Genomic DNA, 24,488 nt, shown 5'->3' with positions numbered 1-24,488 from the left:
CTCACTCTGTCCACTGCTTCCCATGGAAACCACAAGAAGCCCGCTGTCCCCGGGTGCCCTGCTGCCTCTGCCTTCTGACCGGCCCTGGTGCTCCCCTGTGTGGCCCTGTGTGGTGTGACAAGCTGTGAGTAGTAAACAAGGTTCTCCAGGGGTGTTGTTTCTGGACCTGCTGGCCTCACCAGGCCCAAAGAACAATAAAACCTACACTTTAGATCTGTTCACCCAGGTGTGTTTTTGTTTTATTTTTGCCATTGTGGGGATAGAACCCAGGGTTTTCACACTGAGCTACCACCCTAGTCCTACGCCTAGTTTTTACACGGTGACCCTCTGCTGGGGGCAGAGGTGGCGTGTACCTGCTGCTGGAACTGAGGGAGGCTGGGTGGGGTCTTGGGGACAGTGTCCTGCATCAGGGTATCCAATTCCTCCAGGGTGGGCATATGTCCGAAGATCAGGAAATTCTTCATGAACTCCTGGAGGTCGTCCATCCAGAGGTAGGAGTACCTCTCCAGGGAGTCCTGGTACCCTTCAGCCTCCTTCATGGCATTGATGACCAGGCTGGACAGCTCCTCCCTCATCTCTATGAGCTCTGTTATGTCTTCAAGGTCTGTCTGACAGGGGAAGAAGCCAGCAGGTGAGGATGCTTCCTGGGTTCACGATTTGGGCTTATTCCCTCTGCTTTGGAGAGCAGCTCTCTGCTCGTGAAAGTGCAGCTATGCCCTCAAGACCGGACATAGGGAAATCTGCCAATTTGCAATGTTCTAGGAGATTTGCTGCATGTGGCTTTTGCCTGTTGGACCCCAAGATGACTCACGGTTCGTTCACCCACTATGTACTCAGCCCTTGCTGTGCACCCAGGCTGGGACAGACACCGGGGCCAGACAAGCAGGGATCACATGGAGCACAGTGTCCAGGTGCGTGGGCAGGCATTCTTCTAAGAGCGCCAGAGACAACACGCCCCAGCTCTGGCAGTGGCTTCAAGGAGTAATATGAGGAAGTCAGGAATGGCCTTGAGGAATGACCTTTGTTGAGAGCTGATGGGCAGGCAAACAAAGAGCAAGAGAAGCAGCTTTTGGGGCAACAACAAAGCATGTGGTAAGGCTCTGAGGTGGGAAGATGCAGAGTGCTTGGGAATGGAAGGAATCTGCTATTGGTGGCTGAAGCTGAGCTCAGGCCCTATGCTGGACAGGATTGTTCAGTTGGAGGTGGCAGAAAACCCAACTGAACTGGTATAAGTAAGCAAGAGAACCACTGGGTCCTGTGACTAGAGGACCCCAGAGTAGTGCATGCGCACGTGTAATGAGCGGAATAGGTGGGATCATATGGCTGCTGAGCTCCCTGCTGGTGCCAGGGAGAGTTCACACCCCAACAGGTGATAGGAACGGGAAAACTGGGTGGCAGTTGGGGTCACGGACAGGGGAGACCACTGGGAACGGCAGCAGGAGGACACGAGCCAGATATGGCTGGGAGCGTGGGTGTGGGGCTGCGGTGGGGCTTGTCGCTGGTGGGAGGCCCACCGGTAGCTGGCCATGCTCTGGTCCTGCCTGTGCCAGGCACATGGGTGGGCTGGGAGGACAGGCCAGGGGTAAGGAAAGTCTGGAAGGTGCCAGGCCAGGCTAGGGCAGGCTGCACACATCTGACCTTCCGGGAGGGAGCGTGTGGGGGGAGCCCATGGCCTCACTGTGGCTCAGGAAAGCACCGAGTGCTCCAGTGTCCAGCCTGGACTGTGGGTGTGGGAATGTGACCCTTCCCTTCGGTGGCCCCCTCTGCTCCCAGGCAAGCGCTCCCCCAGGACTTCAAGCTGATGCAGGTGTTTTTGGAGTCAGCACCATGGAGCCTTCTCCCTCTCACTGGGGCCAGAGAGCCATGGTCTGGCCTGCTGGGGTCTGGCTGTGGGGTTCTCCTGCCCAGTCTCCCCTGCATGGCCACCCACTTCCCCTGGGACCCCATGGCTTTAGGCAGGCAGCCTGCATTCACCCCAGGCTCTGCTCGTGGTCCCCAACCTCTGACCCAGCTCCTCCGGGTGTGCACCCCTGTCATCGCATTGGCAGTGTATGGGCCTCTGAGAAGTGGTCTAGGGCCCAGCTACTGGTACCCAGCTCTGTCACCACCTTCCACTGCTTGGCACCTGTCAGACTTGGCCGTCTCTGAAGAGACCCTTAGCCATGAGCCCTTGCTGGGTCTCTCTGAGACAATGTGTGTGTGTGTGTGTGTGTGTGTGTGTGCGCGCGTGCACCATAAGAGCTGGGGGCGGGGGGGAAGCTCTGTCCACAGCACCTATTGGGTTTGGGGACACTTGGGTGGGAGTGAGAGCAGCCTTCCACTCTGACTCTGAGGGAACTTGTTTATCTAGTGTCTGCGTGACTGGTGGCAAACTATTCTGAACCCTGGACAGCCTGTTGCATGCCCCGGGGCCAGATGAGTCACCTTTCTGTGGCTTAGAAATCACAGGCCTCTGCCTCTGTATGACGCCCTGGAAACTCCTCCCCCCTTCAGGAGTAGCTGTCGTGGCTGCACATCTCAGAAGCCACATTTGACCTACCCAGGAGGGCGCACTTTCCTCCTGTGTCCTCACTACACACACACACGTGCAAATATGCACACACATACGGAAACACAAACCCACACACATGCACAATGCAATGCACACACATGACCACACACAAATACACACAAGCACACACATACAATACACAACACACAAATCCACACATGCAAATGTGCGATGCACACATGACCACATACACAAACATGCACATGTGCACACACATGTATGCACGTGCACACAGATGCAAATCTTATTCACACACAAATGTACACAACTTCCCCACGTCCAAATGTACACGAACATGTACCTGTCCTCCTTTTCCTGGTAGTACAGAGCATCTTGCTGTGACTGTTTGTTATTACAAATAATACATGTGCCTAGTACAGAAAAATTCAAACAATGTAGAAGTATATGAAACAACTCTGTCCTTCTTCCCTCCTACCCTCATCTTTGTTGCCATAAAAAAAAAGCACGCAACAGCTTTGAGCGTATCCTCAAAGAGACAGATTTGTTTTAACTTGAACAAATGAAATCAGATTCTAAACCAGTGGTGGCGAACCTATGGCAAGCGTGCTGCAGCTGACTGTTGGTTATCCCTGAAAGCTCTCAGTTCGCATCGCTATGCTAAACTTTGCTCTACAACTTCATAGACATTTGGTAATGTGGTACATCTGTCCACCCCTGGCTCATTTATAACTCCGACTTCGTGTGAATGGGCCAGAATCTGTCAAAAGACTCCCCTCTGTGATGGAAACTGAAGTCTTCTGATTTTTTTCCCTCCAGTTATACAAGCAAATGCTCTGATCAGCGAGCCCACTCTAGCCTTTCTTTGGAGGAGCCTACTTTCCTGTGACTTCTGCACCCCCGACTCTGACCTGGCTCGGGTATTTCATGAACTTGGAGTAGATGGGTGCAGAAGATGGGAAGAAATGTGCGTCACGACACCTGAGTGTGGCTCGAGCCCCAGGTTTAAATGACGGAACAGAAGAGGAGAGGAGAAGGAAGGGCCCGACCACTCCTGTACCTTGTGGGGGTCGATACCCAGGCAGGCCAGCGAGGAGAGGCCTCTGGAGGAAGGACAGCTTTGGGAAGGAAAGCGAGGAGTAGGGTTTGTAGTCCTGGGGGACCCATAGAATACAAACCTCTGGGTCCCCCCTTATGTGCAGAGCCACTGTCACCTAACACATCCACACCAGGCCTTGCTGCATTAGGAAGGCTGAATTCCAAGCCAGAAAGCAACTGACATCTACACCTGGAAAGCAGATGGAGCTGCAGTAAGCCAGGACTGACCTTGTAGTTCATCCTGCCCTTGGCCAGCCGGGGAATTAGCCTGGCGACATTGTAGATGTCAGTGATCAGGCCATCGATCAGTGCCAGGAAGCCGAAATCCGAGCCCACCTCCAGCGATGGATTGAAGGTTAGGCCTTCCTCATTCAGCTCCATGCAGATCTCAAACAGGGGTGCAACGCTCTCCTGAAATAAGTCATCACGGTCAATACCCAAGCCCCTTTCAAACATTTCTCAACATCCAGACTGTCCACTCCAAGACCATCCATGGTGTGGCTCCCTCTTGCTGGCTTGGGCAGCTTTGGGGAGCATGTTCCTATGTGGCCCTCTGCCTGGGCCGTCCCGTCCACTGGGACCCAACACAGCCCCAGGGCCCAGAGCTAGAGGAGCAGGCTGGAGCATGAAAGGCAGTGGCTAGGGAAATGGATCTCTGGGTTCTAAGCCCACTGCTGCTAATTCCCCACTAGACGGCCATGGACAGCTCCCTTAACTCTCAGTTTCCGAAGATACATAAAACAAAGGTCATTATTTGGTAGAATGGAGGCAGTAGTTGCCCCAGCTCCCTGTTATGAGGGCTAAATGAACCCAGCATATGAGAGCTGCATACAACAGTGAGGGACAAGCCCATAGGTCCCACGTGTGCATGGCCACAGCCCTTCTGCTCCTGGACACCCTGGTGAGGCTGTTAAGCAGAAACTGCCAGCCCTGCCTGCAGGGTGCTGGGGTGGAGGTTACCCTCGAGGCTCTTTCTGTCATATCAGTGGTACTCTCACTGTGTGTCAAGGCCCACAGGTGGCCATGAGGTCCCTACTGTGCCCACTAACCATTTGGGAGCCATTGTGATGAAAAGGACTCAGGTATGGGAGGAAGCATCCCCCGGGGGAAACCTGGGGAACATTTCTTGGTGGCCTTCCCCAGAGCCCCTCTTGGTGACCGGGTTAGTGCTTCTGCTCAGCCTGACAGTGGGGGGACAGGTAGGTCAGTGGCCAACGTTGCTGCCAGGCCCCCACCCCTGCCCACTGCAGCAAGATAGGGCCATGCTTCAGATCTGCTTAGGCAGTCTGCTGATTTGTCACCACAGGTTTAAGCTGACCAGCAGTCCCAAGGGCCCTGGACTTGTAGGGTTCCCAGGAGGCAGGACTTTCACTTTTAAAACCAGGATAAGCTGGTCACCCTGGTCAGCGATGGCAAACCTTTTAGAGACCGAGTGCCCAAACTGCAACCCCAAATCCACTTATTTATCACCAAGTGCCAACACTGCCCCATGTGTGTCCGACGCGAAGCTGCTGGGGCGATGCTGGGCAACTTGGCTCACGTGCCAACAGAGGGCCCCTGTGTGCCCCCTGAGGCACGCATACCGCAGGTTCACCACCTCTGCTCTAGGTAGATTTCAATAAATCGATTTATTTATAAAATGAAAGTCTGCCATTTCATCAGGAAACTCCCAACTGGATTCCAGCACAGGACTTCCCTTATATTTATAATTCACACACACAGTTACTTTACAGGGACAACTTACGTCCACAGTCATGTTGCTGATGAGGTAGTTGAGAGATTTGCGAATGAACTGGTTGAACCCCTCCAGGACCATCCTGTCGAGGTAGTTGACATAATCCTTCCAGGGCAGGCTGGACGTGTCTGCTCTGAACAATTCTGCATTTTCCTGCAAGCAGAAGTGCATGCATGGCCGGCTGCCTTCACGCTGGCTCACTCTGGGGAGCCCACTGCGTGCCCCTGGGCCACCCTCATCCTTGTCCAAGGGCTCTGGGACACAGGTTGGCTGTGAACTTCCAGGATGTGCCTGGCTCTTTTCCATGGCAGAGCTTGGCCAGCGCCACCCCCCCATTCCTGCCAAATCAGGCTTCTTCTGATCTTCTCAGATGCCACCTCCTCATGAAGACCCTCCGTGAGGGTCCTCTATTTGCCTCAGGCTGGGTTCCATCCCTGACCCCTCTGTGTTCCTCTATTGATCTGTTGTTTCTGTGACCATAGCACAGACAACAACTCTGTGGGCTTCTCTGACGTCCAGCTTCAGGACAGGAAGGATGGGCTGTCCTCTCTACCACTTATCCCCGCGCTCAGCAGCATGCCTGGGCCACAGCAGGAGTGGGTAACTAGTGAGAGAGAGGGGGTGGGTGGGTGGGAGGGTGGATGGATGACTCTGTAGGCCACTGAGTGCCATAGGGGAACAGGAGGATAGATATGACTCAGTCTGTGCTTTCAGGCAGTTGCAATTGCAGAGAGAAGACACGGGCTCAAATAATTTTAGTATAAGAAAGAAACGCTGAATGACTGTCACAGGAGTAGATGAACATGGTAACAAAGCCTGGCACAGAGGCAGTGCTATCTCATCAAATGTGGGGAATAGGGGCGGCTCACAGACCTCAGCCTCATGGGCTCCTGCTCCTCGATGCTCAGCCTCAACCCTCTGGCCCTGCTTCCTCGCTTGCCCTTTTGGTAAGCTCCTGGTGCTCTGCTCTGAGCTTGCCTGACCTTAAAGCAAACTTCTCACATCTAAGAGTGAGATCTTCTTGCACCATGGCAAGCAAGGGGGAAGGGAAAGGACCTGGCCAGGAAGCACAGTAGTTTTTGGTCCAGCCAAGTCATTCCACTGGGGCAACAATCTTGTCAGCAATGAGGTGGCCATAGGAACAGCCTGCATAGTCCAACCTGCATAGGGCCCACTGGTACGTCTGGACGTGGCAGCCCATCACCAAAGTCCACACCATTGTACACCATGCACCATCACACCCACAATGGGCCCCAGATATATCTTGAGCTCCAGAATTTTCCTTTTCCCAGGCTGATGCAAACCCCCACCTTCAGCATTCTCCTCAGAGATGTGCTGAAATGCAAGTGGACGGCCCAGCAGTGCCAGGCCACCATTGTGCATTCTTCCTTGGAATGTGACCCCGGAGGCCAGCAGGGATGTGGACCCCCACACACACTCTGGAGACTCTTGGTAGAGGAGCATGACCTACATCCCAGGCAGCAAAGCAGATGTGTGGTCACATTGTACTCATCAGAATGCGCATGTGCACATTCCAGTGTTCCTCACCATCCACGTCACACTCGTGGGTGGAAACCATGCAAGATACTGACAAACAGCAGCCTATCCCAGGAAGATAGATCTGCATTGGCTGTGAAGGTGTGACTATACCAACTTTCCCTTCTGGGAAAGAGCAAGTGGACTCCTGATGGACCTCCCAGGCATGTCCTTACCGCCACCATGGCTTGGATCTTCATGCCTGCCTCCTTGACAGCAGGGTAGCGCTTGTTCAGATTGACCATCCTTCCATCCAGGTCTAACAGGGCCTCTTTCTTGTTGTCTTTTCTTTCAAACAGAGGGTTGGCTGACCAATCCTGGAGGAAAACTCAGGGGTGAGAAAAGACATTTTGGAGGCAGTGTGTTTGGTCTCACTCCTTCTCAGTCCCCTCTTTGCTGTGAGTCTCCTTGTCCCTTGCTTATCGCAGACTGGAGATTAGTTCTCTGTGATCTGTGCCCCCTTGGGGCCACAGGCACCTCTGCTTATGTTAACTTTCTGAGAAAACTACTTGAGGGAACATTCCATTCAAATGAAAACTGAATCAGAAAAAAATGATGGTGAGCAATGGTTTTTGTCTACCATTTAGTATCAGAGTGGATACTGATAAAATTTCTGTGAGCTATAACACAGAAAAGTGTCACACTGAAAATGCTGAGAATTCTTGAAGTAGGAGACATGTGCCCTGATGTAAACATCAATCTGTAATGATTTGGAAGTCCTAAATCTTCAACCAGGGGTTCATGGAAGAAGAGTGGATGTTGCATAATCTGAAGTCCCGTTTTAGTGAAGGCCCTGGGGCAGTGAATCAAAGTGAGCCTGTGGGATATCATGATGGTTTGATTTTGCTAGGCTGATAGAAAAATATAGCTTAAACATAATCATTTTTAAAATGAAATAGATTTACTTAGTAGGCATTGCAAATTAATGGGAGGAGGATTTTTAGGACTTCCTTTTGGAAAAATGTGTTGGAATTTTGATCGGGATTGCATGAAACCCATACATCAATTTTGGAAGAATGGTCATTTACAATCCTAAGATTCATATAGAGCCAGAAGACACACAGGATAGCAAAAACAACCCTGGGTAGAAATAAGCAAAGCAGGCGGCCTCACCATCCAGACTTGACATTATGCCACAAAGCTACTGTGACAAAAACATGGTACTGGCCCCAAAACAGATGTAAGGATCAATGGAACAGAATAGAGGATGCAGAAACAATCTCCAAGCAATTCAACCATTTGATCTTTGACAAAGGAACCAAAATCATACACTGAAGGAAAGATGGGCTCTTTTTTTCTTTTTGGTACAGGAGATCAAACTTGGGACCTTGTGCTTTCAAGGCAGGCGGCAGAGTCACTGAGCTAAATCCCTGGCCCAAGATGGGCTCTTTAATAAATGGTACTGAGAAAACTGGCTCTCCACATGCAGAAGACTGAGTCTAGACCCATATATATCACCATGTACTCAACTAAAATAAAAATGGATCTAATAACTAAATGTTAGAATAGAAACAGTCTGCTAGAAGACAAAATAGACAGAACCCCAGTTATGCAGGAAATACTACTAAGAATCAACAAATGAGATCATGTCAAATTAAAATGCTTCTGCACAGCAAAGAAAACAGCCAACAGAGTGAAAGATAACCTACAGCTAAACATTTCTGCCAGCTATTCCTCACAGGAGTCCTATCTGGAACATATAAAGAACTCAAAAAAAATTAGACCCCTCAAAATAAAAGACCCCCCAAAAATGGGCAAATGAAATGAATAGACACTTCACAGAAGTACAAATGGCCAATAAATACATGAAGAAATGCTTGACATCATTTGCCATTAGCGAAACGCAAATTAAAACTATACTGAGATTCCATCTTGTACCAGAAAGAATGGCCACCATCAAGAAATCAAAAAATAACAGAATCTGACGAGGCTCCGGGGCCGGGTGGGGAAGGAACCCTTCAACCCTGCTGGTAAGAACGCAAACTGGTACAACCGCTATGGAAATCAGTATGGAGATTCCTCAAAACACTGCAACCAGGAGTTCTAGTTGACCCCTCATTCCACTAGTCCCCTTCTAGGTGTCTTCCCGGAAGAGTTAAAGACGTCCTATTACAGAGATACCTGCACACCCATGTTTACAGCAGCACAGCTCTGAACAGCTAAATCTTAGAAGCAGCCTGTATGTCCACGTACTAACTCCACACAAGGAACGTAAACAGTATGAACTGCAAATAGGTACTAATAAAGGAAGTAATCTGGAAACAGAAGACATCCTTTTGGATATGTAGATGCCAATGTTTTTGCAGATTCTGGTGCTGAAGACAAATCATGGGGGAAGTTGGTGAAGGAGCCCTCAGTGTTTTGGAAGGAGCTCGAGGTAAAGAAACAGCCCCGCCTCTGTTCTGAGCATCAAGCTTACTCCCTGCAGCACTGGTCTGTGTGTCTCTTCCCAGCCCTGTTCCTAGTGCCAGCCTGCCACACATGTGTGCCCCCCCCACCATCTGAGCTCAACAGAATGGAACACGACTGACTTTCCCGGAGTGACTGGGCTCTTTCTACCTCGGGACCACCCTGACATCACTGTAGCATCAAAGGACAGGGTCCCTGTCTTCGGTCACACATGGCACTTGCCATAGGCCCCAGACCTGTCCTAGGCTTCCACTGAGCCCCGCTCACAACCCTGCAGCTTGCTTACCTCCATGACCTGTGTAATTCCTTCTATATTCTGTTTTGCTTTTTGTATTCTGTTCTGCAAGTTATACAGAATTTCTCGCATCTCTTGAATATAGTGAAACACACCTGAAACATAAGAGTAAAGGAATCTTATGCAATCAACAACTCAGCAAGGTGGAAACTTTCTGAGTTAGGTTAACACCATTATCCCAGAACATCCAAATCCGTCTCCTGTTCTAGGTCAAGAAGCAGAAGAAATCATTGTGAGCTCCCTGAAATTAAATCCAGAGGAGTAGTGTGCACTTGTTGGAACAGGACTTCCGCATCTCCAGATCTGTGGACTTCTCATGTCACCCAGGAACCCCAGACTAACTGAAGTTAAAGCCCCCACCCCACCGTGAGCCCCAGCCCCGCTAATCCTGAGCAGAACACCAGAGGTGTGGGGCTCTCTGCCAAGAGGCAGGGCCTGGAGCCTCAGGAGAAGAGCCATGTCCTCGCAGGAGGGGAGGAAGGGAGCGTGGTCCGCACAGGAAAGTCCAGACAGACCCCGATTTCAAGGGTGTGACAAGAACATTTGATCCCTGCGCAAGCACAAGGACCAGAGTTCGATCCCTGGTACCACAAAAAAAAAAAAAAAAAAAAAAAAAAAAAGAACATTTGATCCCACTTCTCACTGAGAGCAGAGGAGCAAGGCATGGCGGAGTGGGACTGAAGGGTGGCAAAGGCACACTCGAGGTCCTGAGGGAAGAGGAGCCTGAGAGGGGACTGTGGGGTGCTAGAGGGGCCAGGAGAGTGGGAAGGTAGGGGCCTCCTCCTGCCGGGTGGTGGAATGAAAGAAGGTTGCCCTGAGGGCTACACTTCCTTCTGCTTTTCCAGTGCCAGGCCACTGAGATGTACAGTACTTTGCTGACTCGGACACACTGGGTAGAAAGCAAGAAAGGGCAGGCCTCCCCCAGCCCAGTTTGGAAAAATTAGGATCTCTTGGCCAAAGGGCTCTTTGCCCAGTGCTGGTATAAGCAACACAAATGTGCCCTCTTTGGACTGGGCAAGCAGTTGGAACCGTGCTTTGGCTTTAAACCTAACCTGGGTGCAGGGATGGCAGCTTCTCGAGGCCAAGGGGCAGAAGTGGCCACTCCCCGGTCTGAAGACAGCTGCTGGATGGGGCACCCTGAGTTTAAACCCCCTGGGATGAACGTGACCATCATACCTTCGCCATTCCAGAACAATGTCGTTTCAGCACTCAATAACTTGACATCAATTGCTTCCAATTCTGATTTGATTAGTGGAAATTCCACATCCATCACAATTGTCTTTATCTGTAGAACAAAGGCCATGGGGGTTAGGGTTTTGCTCCAAACCCAGCCAGATTTTAAATAGTGAAGGATTAGACAATGGTCAGGATTTTTCTTACTCAACACTACCCAAGCTAGTTACAATTAGTGTGACTTGTTTGGGAATTTTATATGAATTGTATTTCGGAGCTGGGCACTGTGGTCCACCAATCTGTAATCCCAGCTACTCAGGAAGCTGAGGCAGGAGGATCACAAGTTCAAGGCCAGCCTGGGCAACATAGTGAGACCCTGTCTCAAAATAAAATTTTAACGAAGGGATGTATGTATCTCAGTGGTAGAGCATTTGCCTAGTATGTGTGACGCCCCAAGTTCAATCCCCAGTAATAGCAACAACAAAAGGTATTTCATGCCATTCTGATTTCCAAAGGTTTTTTTTTATCAGAAAGGATTTATGTATATACTTAACTCTTCAGTGTCTATGTTCTGGGGTAGAATCAGATGAAACTACTGTAGTGTAAAAGCAGTGAGTGTATTGTCCTCGATTTTTGCATTTGGCTGAGTCATAGAAGAAAACCAGAGAAGTACAGGTGGATGGCTGGAGCATTCCTGGGAGCAGAACCTCCTGTTGGTCATAAATTGGAAAGCTGGAAAGCTAAATGACAGGGCAGCTGGGATCTGTTAATAGGCCTGTGTCAGTGACAGTGTTGGCTCTATGCAGCCTCAGCAGTGGGAAATTAACCAATGCTTAGGAACGTGAATTCACAAAACAGGAAGAAAGACAAACACAAAACTGAACAAGAGCAAAAACAAACAAACAAAAAAACAAGGAAGAGGGAGGGCGTATACAGCTTTTGCAAAGGATTCCCTAAATAACAAGCTTTGGAATATCATCTCATCTAGCAATATTTTGCTTTCTGTCTCTCTTCACAAGGACACTTCTATAGAAGTGGGAGTTACAGAGAATGCAAAGCAAACAGTAGAGCCTGATGACTGGGCTTCCAGAAGGATCCTTTTTATACATTGGGTGTTTTATTTTATTTTGGTACTGGGGATCAAACTCAGGACCTTGTGCTTTCGAGGCAGGCGTGGTGCCACTGAGCTACATCCCCAGCCCCACATTTGGTATTTTAAGTGTAGGCCCCATCAAAGCTTCAAATGCTTTTGGACCACGGACTCCTAGAACTGGTGTGTAAGGGAAGGGGAGAAAACTTACAGGTGATGACCCACTGAAAGCCAGGTGGAAATAAAAGCAGCCTTATGGAATTCACAGAGCAGGGCAGAGTGAGGCAGGAGCCCTGGGGTGACAAGGACTATGGCCCTCCTCCCCATCGTGGAGCTCATGCATGGAGGATCTCACAATACACCTCCTCAGTGTGCTTATAACTAAAGCCCAGAAGGCAGCACTTTACACAGAGTTAACCAGCTGGGTTTCTGAGGACTCCATATGGACACAGCTGGTGGCTGCTGGGTGGTCAGAATCCGGGGCCACAGCCAGGCAGCTTGGAAGGGGCAGCACTTGTGTCCTGAAGGCTTCAGGTCTTGCGGAAACTTACGCCGGTCCTGGCCTAGTTGTGTAACCTGTTGGCTCACACCCATGGGAGTAGCTGGACATCACCACGCCCTTCTGAAGCCAGTGTAGGGAAAGCTGGGGTCATGTGATCCATCTACACATTTGATTATTCCTGTCCCAAAGCCTCGGGTGTGACTCCATCCTTGCAGGGCCCTGTTTCCAGCCATGGCATCTAGGGCACAAACACTCACGTGGGGAAAGTCCAGGAAATCCCTTGAGGAGCCACATCCACTCAGGCTGAGCTCAGATGCTCATGGATGTTTGTGGTTGGGAGGTCTGTGGTGTCTGGGCTGGAGAAACCATTCAAAGAATAAGACCCAGAACCATCTGCAAGGAGAGAGATGGGGTTGCAGCTCAGGGCCAGACTTTTCTCCTAGCTTCTCTCCTTGGCCCAGTGGTTTTGTTAACAGCACAGTAGCATCCAGGGCTGAAGAGACCACAGTGGCAGGCTGGACACCACAGGCTTGGCTGGGCTCTGGAAGTACAGTAGTGGAAGGGCAGTTTCTTCTTTTATTTTTGGTCCATTGGATTTTTTTTTTCCTGATTACATGGTCATTGCAGAATATTTATTTTGCCCCGGATGCAACCAGTGAACATTTCCCTGTGTAGCAGCTCTCTGTGGTTTCCATCTTCCCTAGACACTTTGGCTAGTACCAATCCAGGGAATAGGGCAGCACACGTTTCAAGGGAACTGGTTCCGGAGAAAGCAGATTCAAGGAGGTTCACTTCAAGCAGGTCTTGGTGGCCAGGGATTTAGCTTAGTGGTTTTGCTGCCTGCTGCCTGCTGCGCAAGCGCAAGGACCCTAGTTCGATCCCCAGTACCAAAAACAAAAAAACAAAAACAAAAAAACCCCAGCCACTGGTGTTTCATGGTCTTTAGCCGCCAATGGGTAAGTCAATTAAATTTTATCTTGAAAAACTGTTGGTTAAAACAAACTTTGTCCTGAACGTGTTCCGGGTCACATTTCTGTCCTAGTTGATCCTTTGGTTGCTGGGGGTGGGGGTTGGAATTTCTGCTCCATTTACATGATGGTGCCAGCCAGCGTGCTGCATTTACCTTGGCTTTCCCAGTCTGCTTCTGGGGAGGCCGTGCCACCAGGCAAGGGACACTTCCCAGTCTCCCCACAGCTTTGCCCCAAAACTTCCCATGCTCTGACCGGTCTCTGAGACATCTAAGGAGCACTGAATTGATGGGCGTGGTCAGTACCTCACTGCTTCTAGCCACCATTCCCTCCCCTAGGTGTCTCGTCAGAGAGTCTCTCATGATAGGGACACCCTTGACTTCCAGTGCTACCTTGAAACCCTCTGTCCCCGAAGGAAGGTATGTGCCCTCACCTTGCTCATCACACAAGGTAACATAGGACTTAGCAGGGCCCGTGCAGGGGCAGGACAGGGCTGATAGTAGCCCACATTCCAAGTCATGTCACGGATGGAACTGGCAGGACGGGTGTTCAGATTTGAGAAGAAGTACAGAGTTTGGCCTGGAGATGGCACCAAAAGGGCCACCCAGGCAGGGACAGGGGGTGTGTGAGCATCTTTTGGACAGCTGAGCCATGAAACATGGTGTGATGGTTGATTGTGTCAACTGGAGTAAGAGAAGCTCAACGAAATTGGGGCAGCAATTCCACACCCTTGGGTGGAAGACCCAGCCTAGGGAGGCTCATTGGCTGGATGGTATAAAGGGGAAATAAAAATGGATCTGCTTCTGTTTCTTCAGAGGAGCTCCAGTCTTCACCTTCACCTTGGACGTCATCTCCTGGCTTCTAGACTCTTCAGCTTCCGGTGTAGACTCTTCAGCCTTCCATTGTAGACCCATTGGCCTCCTGATATAGACTCTCATGGGACACTGCATTGAGCTCCAGACCTTTGACTGGATCCTTTAGTCTCCGGTGTGCAGACAGACCCTCTGCACTCTTCCTCATCAGACCCCATGGGCAGCCATTGTGAGCCAACCTTGTAAATTCTTATGTATTTGCATATCTTCTATTATATGTGTTTCTCTAGTGAAAACTGACTGATAAACATGGAAACAAAACCACTCAGGGTCTGAGAGAGTTGATCCATTTGGAGGAGGGTTGGCTGCAAGAACATGAACCCATCTGAGCCAGTCCTGGGGAGGCGCTGAAAAAGCAAGGGGACCTCATCAACGTCCACACTCTGGGGCCTTAGGAATGGACCTGAAAATCAGCATGAGGATCCCTTCCTCGGCCGCCTACATCCCCCTCACTCCTGTCCCTCTGTTCCCCATGGCTCCCATGTTGCTGGGCTCCCTTTCCACCCACCTGTGTTCTCCAGGACCTTAAAGATCCGCTGTCTCTGGGACTCGAGTCCCAGTATCCAGGAATCCAAGCAGAGGTGTATGTGGGTCCCCCAGAGATGACCAGATCCTGGTCCTGTGCATCTGTCACCCTGGTGACAGAATCATCAGGGCTGATAAGTTAGGGGCCTGGATGGGGGATCGCCTGGATGGGCTGGATGATCCAGGGGTCAAACATAATCACAAGGGGACTCATAAAAGAGAGGCCCAAAGGTCTGAGGAGGAGGAGGAGGAGGAGGCCATATGTTACTGGAGCAGAAGTCGGAGCCACCTGCTTCAGCTGTGATGGTTGCCTGTATCTGTCAACCTGGCTGTGCCACAGGGGGCCCCAGAGGAAATGTTTTCCCAGGTGTTTCCAGATGTGGTTGGCTCGGTGAAGTCCCCAGGCCAGGCAGCCTCATCCAATGCCTCCAGGGCAAGAGGAACATGAGGGGAGAGGGCACTGGCTCCTTTCTCCTGGCTCACTGTCAGTCTGGGAGCTCTTCTCCTGCTGTTGGGCTAGGATCCACATGGCCTGCTCCACTGATCCTCGGGCCTTGGGCTCAGATTGAGTCACAGCACCAGCCTTCCTGGCTCACCAGCTTGCAGATGGCCAGTGCTGAGACTTCCCTGCTCCCATCCCTGCGTGAGACTGTGTAAACAAACCTCCGCCTTCTAGCTCCATCTCCTGTTGGCTCTGTTTCTCTGGAGAAGCTCGGGCCATTATGCAAGGAATGTGGTGGCCTCTAGAAGCTGGACAAGTCTCCAGCCTGCCCAGCATTTGACTCTGCAGTGTAAGGACAGACGTGGACTCCTGACATCCAGAACTGAAGCACAGGAGAGGTCTATGCTGCTTGAGCCCACATGGCATGTGGTGTCTTATCACAGCAGAGTGGCAAACCCATAGTTGCCACACCCACTGGATTGTGGTGGCTGGGCTGGGGTGGTACCAGTGGTCACTTGTGCCTGTCAAATTTCCTTTGTGATAAAATACCTGAGGGATTTCTTTTAGCTCATGGTGTCTGAGGTTTCAGTGCAGGGTTGACCCAATTGCTTTTGAGTCTGTGGTGAGGCAGAACATAATGGCAATGGGAGGGTATGGTGGAGGAGGCCACTCACCTCATGGTAGCCAAGAAAAGAGAGAAAGAGAGAGAGAGAGAGAGTCAGAGACAGAGACAGAGAAAGAAAGGGAAGAAGGGACCCAGGTCCCAATATCTCCTTCAAGGCCATGCCCCCAATGACCTATCTTCCTCCCACTAAGCCCCACCTCTTTTTAAAGGTTCCACCACCTCTCAGTAGCATTGTGACTGGAACCGAGCCTACCATACATGGCCTTCAGAGGACATTTAAGATCCAAAGTGTAAACTGGCCTTTTCCCACTGTATGAGTGGGGTGTGTAAGACAGTGAAGACAGGCACTCTGCCTGCCTCTGTGCCCCACACTCATGCTTCCCAGGCAGCAAACAGCATAGCACCAGGAGGGACTGTTCCCGAGGCCAGTCAGTTACTCATCAGCCTCTTTTTTTTTTTTGGTACCTGGGATCAAACTGAGGACCTTGCGCTTATGAGGCAGGTGGTGGAACAACTGAGCTAAATCCCCGGCCCCAGTCAGCCTCTTTGGGACTGTCATGTCAGGTCTCCAGATCTGACTGATGTCCTAAATCAAGGGATTGTTGAACCAGAAAGCTGCGGGTGGACTGGCCACCCTCCACCTCCTGCCTCTCTACCCTCCTCACATTGTCTCCTTGCTGTGGGCTGCTGGATTCCAGTAAAACGTCCCCAATGCCCTCACTTTAATGGGACTAACGCAAGTACTGTGGAATATTACCCAGAATATACTTAGGAGGACAAAACACCCACAGAGAAATGTGGGACATAAGTTAAAGCCAAGTGGAAATGTAGTTTTCATTCTCAGCTATTTTGAGTTACCATCATCTTTGCTGCTGCTGCTGTTTCATGAATAACGAAGAGTGCCTTGAACCACATTTAAATATTAAAACTTACTCATTGTTCTTTCTGTTCCACAGGTGACCCCCCACTACCATTTGTTCAAACAGAAATCAAAACTTGGCAAACCCAACAAAACCCCACCCACTCACCTCATTGTACCAGCCAACAATGAGCTTCAGGTTGCCCACAAACTTCCAGAAGGTTTCGTTCTCTGAGAACAGACTCTCTGCGCTGTCTGGGATCTCTTTTTGCTGCTGGAAATTCAAGTACTTGACCTCTCTTAGCACCGCCACCAACTAAATGGCAAGGAAAAAAGGTCAAAGAACATGTCAGAAGGCCACACAGCCATTCCAGTGCAGCCATGCAGCAGTACCCCCGGGGGTGTCCCCAGAGCTGGGGGTTTCAAGGTTGATGGGAGGCAGCCTTTGCTGGCAGGCTCAGGATGTCTTCACCTCATTTGCTGTTCCTGAGCCAGACAATGCGCACATCGTCTTCATGGGTGGACGTCACTCTCTTACCTCTGTCCTCCCTCGATTCATCCAGGCCATTTAGGGAAAGGCTTCACTGGGACTTCACCTGGGTCCTCCCTAGGATCTGGCCTTCCCTCTCCTCCTTCCTGGTTATGATCCAGGACACCAACAGCAGGGGCATCCCTTCCAATACTGCTGTCCATCAAGACGGCAGAAACCTCTCTTTACTGAATCTGTCGGTTACGTCACATGACTTCCCAGCAGCTGGTCACCCCTACGCCTGGACACATGGTCTCTTGGCTTCCAGGCCATCTTGGTTCCTGTTACAAGTCTCTTTTGGTAACTTCGAGGTGTCCATGTCAGAGAGCCAGACCTTGGTCCTTCTCAACCTACTCTCACCTGGATGAGCCATGTTCTCACCTGATGTCAAGGGTGTGGATGCCTCTCTGCCCTCTGGACTTTTAACCTACCCCATCTTCTCAGGATCTCCTAAACTCACCATGGCCAGCACAGCAACTGACCTTCCCTGCAGCCTGCTCCTCCATTCCACTGCAGGCTACGTCAGCTGATGGAGGTTCCCCCCTCCAGGGCACTCAGACCCCAAACATGGGGACAGACTCCTCTTTCCCTCTTCTACTCCGTTTCCAGCCCATCTGGAATCCCATTCCACTGTGATCAAAGTCTGATCGCTCATCACCACCTCCTGTTGCCCCTCTGGCCTCCAAGCCATTGCCTGTCACCTGAATTCATCAGGAGACTCCTGACTGGTCTCCCCACTCCTAGCCACCCACCCTAGGGAGCAGCCTTTCCAAATGGAAGTCGGACCAAAGCTCTCCTCAGCCGGAAATTCTACCCAGGCTGCCAGCTGGCTCAAATTAACGACCCCGTCCCTGCCATGGCCCAGGAGGCTTCCCATCACATCACCTCTTCTGCACCCACGTCCCATTTGTCCACTCTGCCTGGCCCCGGTGACCGTTGGTGCTCCTAGGACACAGTGGGCACACTCAGGCCTCCCGCTTTGCTCTGCTCAAGGCGTTGCCCCCACCTCTGCAGGCCCCGGGCCCACAGGCAGCGGCCTCAGCCAGCGCGCACCTCTGGCGGGACGGGGCGTGCGGGGGGGCTCACCCCGAGGCCCCGGCTCCGGGTGGGGTCTCCCCGCCCCCGGGACCCACCGCCTTGCTGAAGTTGACTTGGATGAGGCCGCTGGCTGCGCTGCGGAGGATCAGTGGCTGGCCCAGGTTGAAGTGGCAGTCCTGGTCCACGCCGCCCACCCACTGCCCGTAGGTCTTCTCGCGATAGCCTCGCAGGAGCTCCATCATCTCTTCGTATTTCTGGTAGATCATCTTGGCCTCCGCGCTGGACACGACCCTGGAATCGGAGTCAGGGCCCAGTGAGGCGCCACACGGACACCTCTTCCAGGTCTCTTTAGCGCCCCCAGTGGCTGCTGCCGGGATCTCCGGCGGCCGAAGCAGGCAGCCCTGGACCTCTTTCTGCTAGGCTGCCCGACTGGAAACACAAGTGGAGGAGGGCGGACCCGTCCGTGCCGACAGAGCAACAGCCAGCTCAGGAAGCCAGACCGTTGCCCCCGAAGCAATCGGCCCCTGGCAGCCAGGGCTTGGTTGGTTTGTTTTTGTTTTTGAGACAGGGTCTCCCTATGCAGTTCAGGCTGGCCTAGGACTCACTATGTAGTCCAGTCTGGCTTCGAATTCGCAGCTATCCTCCCTCCTCAGCCTCCCGAGTGCTGGGATTACAGGTGAGCACCACCACATCCAGCTTAGTTAGTAACTCAGACTTCCTTCAGTTTTGCCCTCCTTTCCTCCTAAGGCCAACCAGAGAAAAGCCCGTGCGCCCCTAGCCAGTCCAACAGGGCGCCTCCTAGCCAGCTGCCTCCAGCGTGTGCACCTGCAGCCACTCCTGGCTCCTATGTCCTCTGGCCTGCCTTGGAACCTCTGCCAAACACAGTGACAGTGGCTTGGTGACTCTGTTGCTGCGGTGCACTGTGTAAATAGCCTCCTTTTGTTCCCGTCTGGGTGGTCCTATTTTATAACCACATGGCTGATGGTCAAGGGAGAGGACAGCCAGAGACACCCGAGCACACTCACTGGAAGCCTTTGGGGGCTGGGAGAAGCCACAAGGGCCACCGTGGGACTCTGCTTGGGGGAGGCAAGTGTGGCTGGTGGGAAGCCTGGGTCTACAGTGGCCTCTCCCTGTCTGTGCTGCCCCTCGGGTCCTCCCCTGGGGACTCACGGATGCTTGATGTGCTTTATGTGCTGCATGGACACCTCCAGCCTCCCCTGCAGCTCCAGGCTCCACTTGAGCTGTCCGGCCACAGGGGGCATGTTCTTGTGGATGGGTGGGATGTTGCCCTCCACACAGGCCACCATCTGGGCATCATACATGAGCTTGGCATTGTCCAGCTCGGCGTTGAACATCTCCAGCATGACGGAGTATCTGGGTACCACCTCGGTCAGAATCAGGGGCCGCTCCAGGAGGCCCCCACACATGTACAGGAGCTGGGGAGACACGGAGGGGGATGTCTTTGCCAGAGCCCCTGCCAACTGGCCTGTCCTGGGTGCTGTCCCCAGCCTGTGGGCTGTTGACCAATAAGCAAGGCTGAGCATCGGGACTCAGAAATCATGTGCTTTGTCAAAACAAAGAGCGTGTCTCAACATTTGTCTGTATGTTAACTGGCTACAGGGCCCCTGATGATTTCTGTGTTGCTGTATTCTGGGGCCCAATGTGCTCTGCTTGTAAATGAGGAGTGTCAACTAGGACTAAAGTCTAGGAAAGTTCATTCAGTGCCCAGGGGAAATCAGGATGTGAACAAGGAAGATTTGAACAATTAAAGAACAAGATGAAACAACGACAGCATAGCCTGAAGACTACATTCACCTAACAAGGGCTCAGTCTGATGACTGGGGGAGAATGCTCTTAGGACATGGACTGTCCCCAAAGGCTCCAGCGTTGAAAACCAAACTGCACTTTTCCCAGTGCAGCTCTCTGTAGAGGGGAGCTTTAGGAAAGAAATCAGATCATGAGGGTTCTGATCTCATTACTGGATTACTGATGGGTTCATTATTTGATAGGCTTTGGGGAGTGATGGGAACTTAAGAGGTGGGGCCTTATTAAAGGCAGTGGGTCATGGGAGTGTACCCATGGGGGCTGTGTCTTGTCACTGATCTCCCTGTCCCTGGTTGGCTCTCATTCTCCATGAGGTGAGTAGCTTCCTCTGCCACATCTTCCTGCCACCATGATGCTCTGCCTCACCTCAAGCCCACAGCAATGGAGATGTCCAACCATGGACTGTACCCTGTGAAACTGTGGGCCAAAACAGGTCTTTCCTGCTTTAAGTTGTTTTTGTCAGGTATTTTGTCACAGTGATGAAAGAAAAAGCTGACACAAATACTTTACTCTGGTTAGTTTTCTCCTCTCTGAGTGGTACTGGGAGCAAGTCTTCAAAACAAGGCTGACACTAAGAAGACCCTCAAATAAAAGTGGAAGAGTCATACATCCCAACAGAGGCAGAAGTTTCAATACAGAAACCCAAGAAGTATGAAAAAACAGGTCAACATGAGTCCTCCAAATGTCCATAACTCCTCAGTAACTGAATGGAAAGCTATCAAGGTGGATGAAATGCCAGGTAAAGAACTCAAAAGACTGATTCACAAAATGATTAATGACTTCAAGAGGATACAAATAAACAGCTGAATGAATTAAGGAAGGGAATGCAGGACATGAAGGAACAATTCAACAGAGAGAGATTCTGAAGGACTTAACAGGAATTCTGGAAATGAGAAGCACAAAGTCAAATCCAAAACTCAGTGGAAAGCTCCATCAACAGAGTGGAACAAACAGAAGACAGAATCCCAGGGCTTGGGGGTGAGGGTGAGGAGTTAGCACATGTAGACACTAGAAAGGAAAAAATGAGAATTTACAAATGAAACACCCCAGAGCTCTGGGTTATAAGACCAAACGTACAATTTTTTAGTGTAGAAGAGGGCACTGAGGTACAGACTCACGACATAGAAAATTTATTTGATAAAATAATAACAGAAAACTTTCCGAATCATAGGAAAGATATAGACATCCAGGGAGAGGAGCCATTGAGAACTCGAAACAGGTGCTATCAGAGAAGAGCCCTACTATGTCACATTTTAGTTAAAATGACAAGAGAACAGAAGGAGGAAAGGATACTGAAAGCTGTAAGGGAGCAACACCACTTCAGAATAAATGCAGGCCTCTCTGCAGAAACCTTAAGGGCCAGGAGGGAATGGAATACATATTTCAAGCCCTGAAAGAAAATAACTCCCCACCTAGATTACTCTATCCAGCAAAGCAAGCTTCAAAATTGAAGGAGAAATAAAAGATCTTCCAAGATGAGCATAAACTCAAGAAATTCATGACCACGAAGCTAGCAGCTTTACGGGCAAGATGGATTCCTCTTAGACAGAGTATTGTCACTCTGAGGGACACATTCAGCCAAGAAGAATCACCATCAGAATTTGGTTTTGCTCTGACAAAGACAAGGCAAGGTGAGAGTGACCCAGAAAGAGGGGGGACCGTCTTGCTCCCCATGAAGTCCCCTAATCTGTGAGCTTGCCAAGTGCTGTGTGCTAGGGAGAACTCCTTGCAAGCCTCCTGAGGCTGCCCTAGCAAAGCACCACCAACTGATGCTCTACAACCCCACGTGCATCTCAGATTTTGGTATGAAAATAGGAACAGGCATGGTGGTGCACACCTGTAATCCCAGCACTCAGGAGCCTGGGGCAGGAGGATCACCATGAGCTTGAGGCTAGCCTGGGCTACACAGTGAGTTCAAGGCCAGCCTGAACTACATGGCAAGACCTTGTCTCAGATAAATAAATAGATAGATAGATAGATAGATAGATAGATAGATAGATAGATAGATAGAGAGATACATAAAAAATAGGATCACTCTTCCTAAAAATGGCCATTTGACCAAAGACTAAAACATGACCAAGAAGAAGGGAAGAGATTTTCAGGCACCCTCAAAGCCAAACAGAGCACCCCCACATGCTCGGGAAGAAAGAGAAACTCAGTGTTCCACTTGCTCCTTCTACCCCAGTCACCTGTAGGTGGCTGCAGGCATAGGAGGTCCCTGCCTTCATTTGTAAAAAAAATTGACATGCGACAGTCGAAAAAAGAAATCCACTGAATGGTTTAAGGCCCTCTGGCTCCTTTTGTTTTTTTCTTTTTCCTTTTCTCTTTTTCTTTCTTCTTCCTTAGATATGTTTGGGCTTCTGACTTCATTTTATTTTTGACCAGGAGGGCATCATGTGGAAGATTCCCCTAGAAATTTCCTGGTGGTGCGTGAATTCCAGAGACAGGAAGTAGCAACCAAACAACTTGGGAACAGCAGGGAGCTCAGGGGCCCAGGAGGGACACCCAGGGCCACCCTGCCAGGACAAGGGATGTCAAACACTGGGAATGTGCGTCAGGCCCGAGGCGCACAAGGAGGCTTCTCTGCCTTGCTTCTTTTTTATTTCTTTCTTACCTAGCATAACCCTAAAGTAGCATAAAGTAGAAATTTAGCACATGACTCTTTCCTTGTTGAGCACAGAACCCGGATGATCTGGCCCTAACAGGAGAGGGGGTGTCTCGGCGGTGAGAAGCCTTCCTGGGGCCCCACCCGGCTTCTTCCTGGACCACTCCTGGCTGTTGCTCACAAGAGTGGGTGCTTCAAGCCGACTCCCCATGGATGGGCTCAGCCCCCACCCATCCATCCGCATCCATTCCTCCCCTGTTCCAAACCAGATTTCTGGGGGCAAAATCTTCATGTGTTTTGGGGACTTGAGAGACTGGGGCTTCATCCCTCCCCGGCTGGGTCATGAGTTACTGCGCTCTTCTGACCTTCCTCCCTGGGTCCTCCTCCACACAGCAGGGAGTAACTAAGGCCCTCATCAGGATTCCCGGAGGTGACACCACGGCTGCCTGTCCTCCTCGATCCCTGTGCTTCACGTTGCCTTTTAATCTTGGAGACCCTCCCCCCGCCAGGTCTCCACATCTCCGCCTCTGGACTCTTTGTGCTCACTGCCTAACGGGCTCTGTGCCAAAGCTCTGCGCCCGAGTGAAGCCACCTCTGACAACATTGGTAACCAAACTCCCTCAGCCAGAGCCACTTCTGGGCCACACACAGCCTCAAAAGCTCCTACACTGTGCTAGGTTCGACCCTAAGTGAGCCCAAATCACACGCCTGCCCTCTGGGAGCTTATTTCCTGGGTGGAGGGGAACCATGCCTAGGACACGGGTACACTCTAGGATACTGGGAGCCTCAGCAGAGGAGAGACCTGGCAGACTGGTGTCAGCCCGGGAGGAGAGGGAGGACGGGTGGGAAAGCTGCTACCAGAGGCAGGAGAGGCAGAAGGAACAAGGGACTCCCTGGGGAAGAGAGCTTCAGGGCCGAGAACAGTGACAAAGATTCTGTGTGTGTGTGTGTGTGTGTGTGTGTGTGTGTGTGTGTGGCCAAACTCGAGTGAGGTTCCTGAGCCCTCCTGGGCCACCTGTGGGCAGCTCTGTAAAATCCTGTGTTAGCAAAGACCTTGCTAAGTCAGTTCAGCCAGAGCCCCCAGCCCCGACATCTGATCAGCTCCGTCCTCCTCCTCCCTCCCGGGTGGGGTCTGGTTGCCCTGGCTGGGCTTCAGCAAGGATCCTGTTCAGTCTGTTGAGCCTAAGCCCCCTCACTCCTGAGGTTCCCTCTCATCGTCGATCTCCACCCACCGCCCCCGCCTGTTCTGGGGCTCCACCCCTTAGCCCGTTCTACATTCACGGTTGAGCTGTCCCCCACCACAGGACCCCACTGCAGGGGACCCTGAACCTATTGCAGTGGTCCCAAGTAAAGTCTACCTTCCTGTGATACAACAAGTATCACTGGACAGTATTTTTTTTAACCCCGGCAAGGCGGTTAAATGCATTAATTTGCATTTGTTGATATTTTGCCTAGAGTGCCAACAATCCAAGGTTCAGTTGATCATTATATTTATAGTTCTTCAAATGCCCACGGATTTGCTTTTTTTTTTTTAAAGAACACTTAAAAGGCAAAGGAATGTCTTGGCATTTGCTTGGGGGAGAGAGCTGTGTTCAGGGGCAGGTGGCTTGACATCCTCCACAGGGTGAACCCTGCTCCAGCTGCCCGGAACCCCGAATGCCTTCACAGTCCTGGGAGCCCACCCGCCAGATGGTTCAGAACAGGGCCTGGAAAGCAGCCACACTCGGAACTGGGGGTCTTGGTTCCTCTGTCTGGCTATCTGTGTGACCTTGAGCAGGGTCCCCTAGAATCTGAGTCGAAGGCCCCGTGTCCCAGATGGTCAGGCTGGAGCCCTGACCCTCAAGGTGAGGGGGT

The 24,488-nt window shown here is 51.3% G+C and overlaps 1 protein-coding gene across 1 annotated transcript in view; it reads right to left on the bottom strand.

Moving 5' to 3' along the window:
- Window positions 1-24,488, bottom strand: part of Dnah17 (dynein axonemal heavy chain 17) — a 114,060-nt gene that overhangs the window by 80,119 nt on the left and 9,453 nt on the right. Inside the window, exons 12-20 of the mRNA XM_021241333.2 lie at window positions 19,376-19,641; window positions 18,301-18,496; window positions 16,808-16,954; window positions 10,759-10,867; window positions 9,574-9,677; window positions 7,055-7,195; window positions 5,352-5,495; window positions 3,836-4,018; window positions 354-608 (exon numbers count right to left, since the gene is read on the bottom strand). Of these exons, the coding sequence (XP_021096992.2) occupies window positions 354-608; window positions 3,836-4,018; window positions 5,352-5,495; window positions 7,055-7,195; window positions 9,574-9,677; window positions 10,759-10,867; window positions 16,808-16,954; window positions 18,301-18,496; window positions 19,376-19,641 (1,545 nt within the window). The remainder of the gene's footprint in view (window positions 1-353; window positions 609-3,835; window positions 4,019-5,351; window positions 5,496-7,054; window positions 7,196-9,573; window positions 9,678-10,758; window positions 10,868-16,807; window positions 16,955-18,300; window positions 18,497-19,375; window positions 19,642-24,488) is intronic.

This window comes from Heterocephalus glaber, unplaced genomic scaffold (assembly GCF_053883595.1).
Source record: "Heterocephalus glaber isolate CG9 unplaced genomic scaffold, H.glaber_assembly_v1.0 deba00000937, whole genome shotgun sequence".
NCBI classification, from domain to species: domain Eukaryota; kingdom Metazoa; phylum Chordata; class Mammalia; order Rodentia; family Bathyergidae; genus Heterocephalus; species Heterocephalus glaber.
This window is presented reverse-complemented; position numbering and strand designations above follow the sequence as displayed.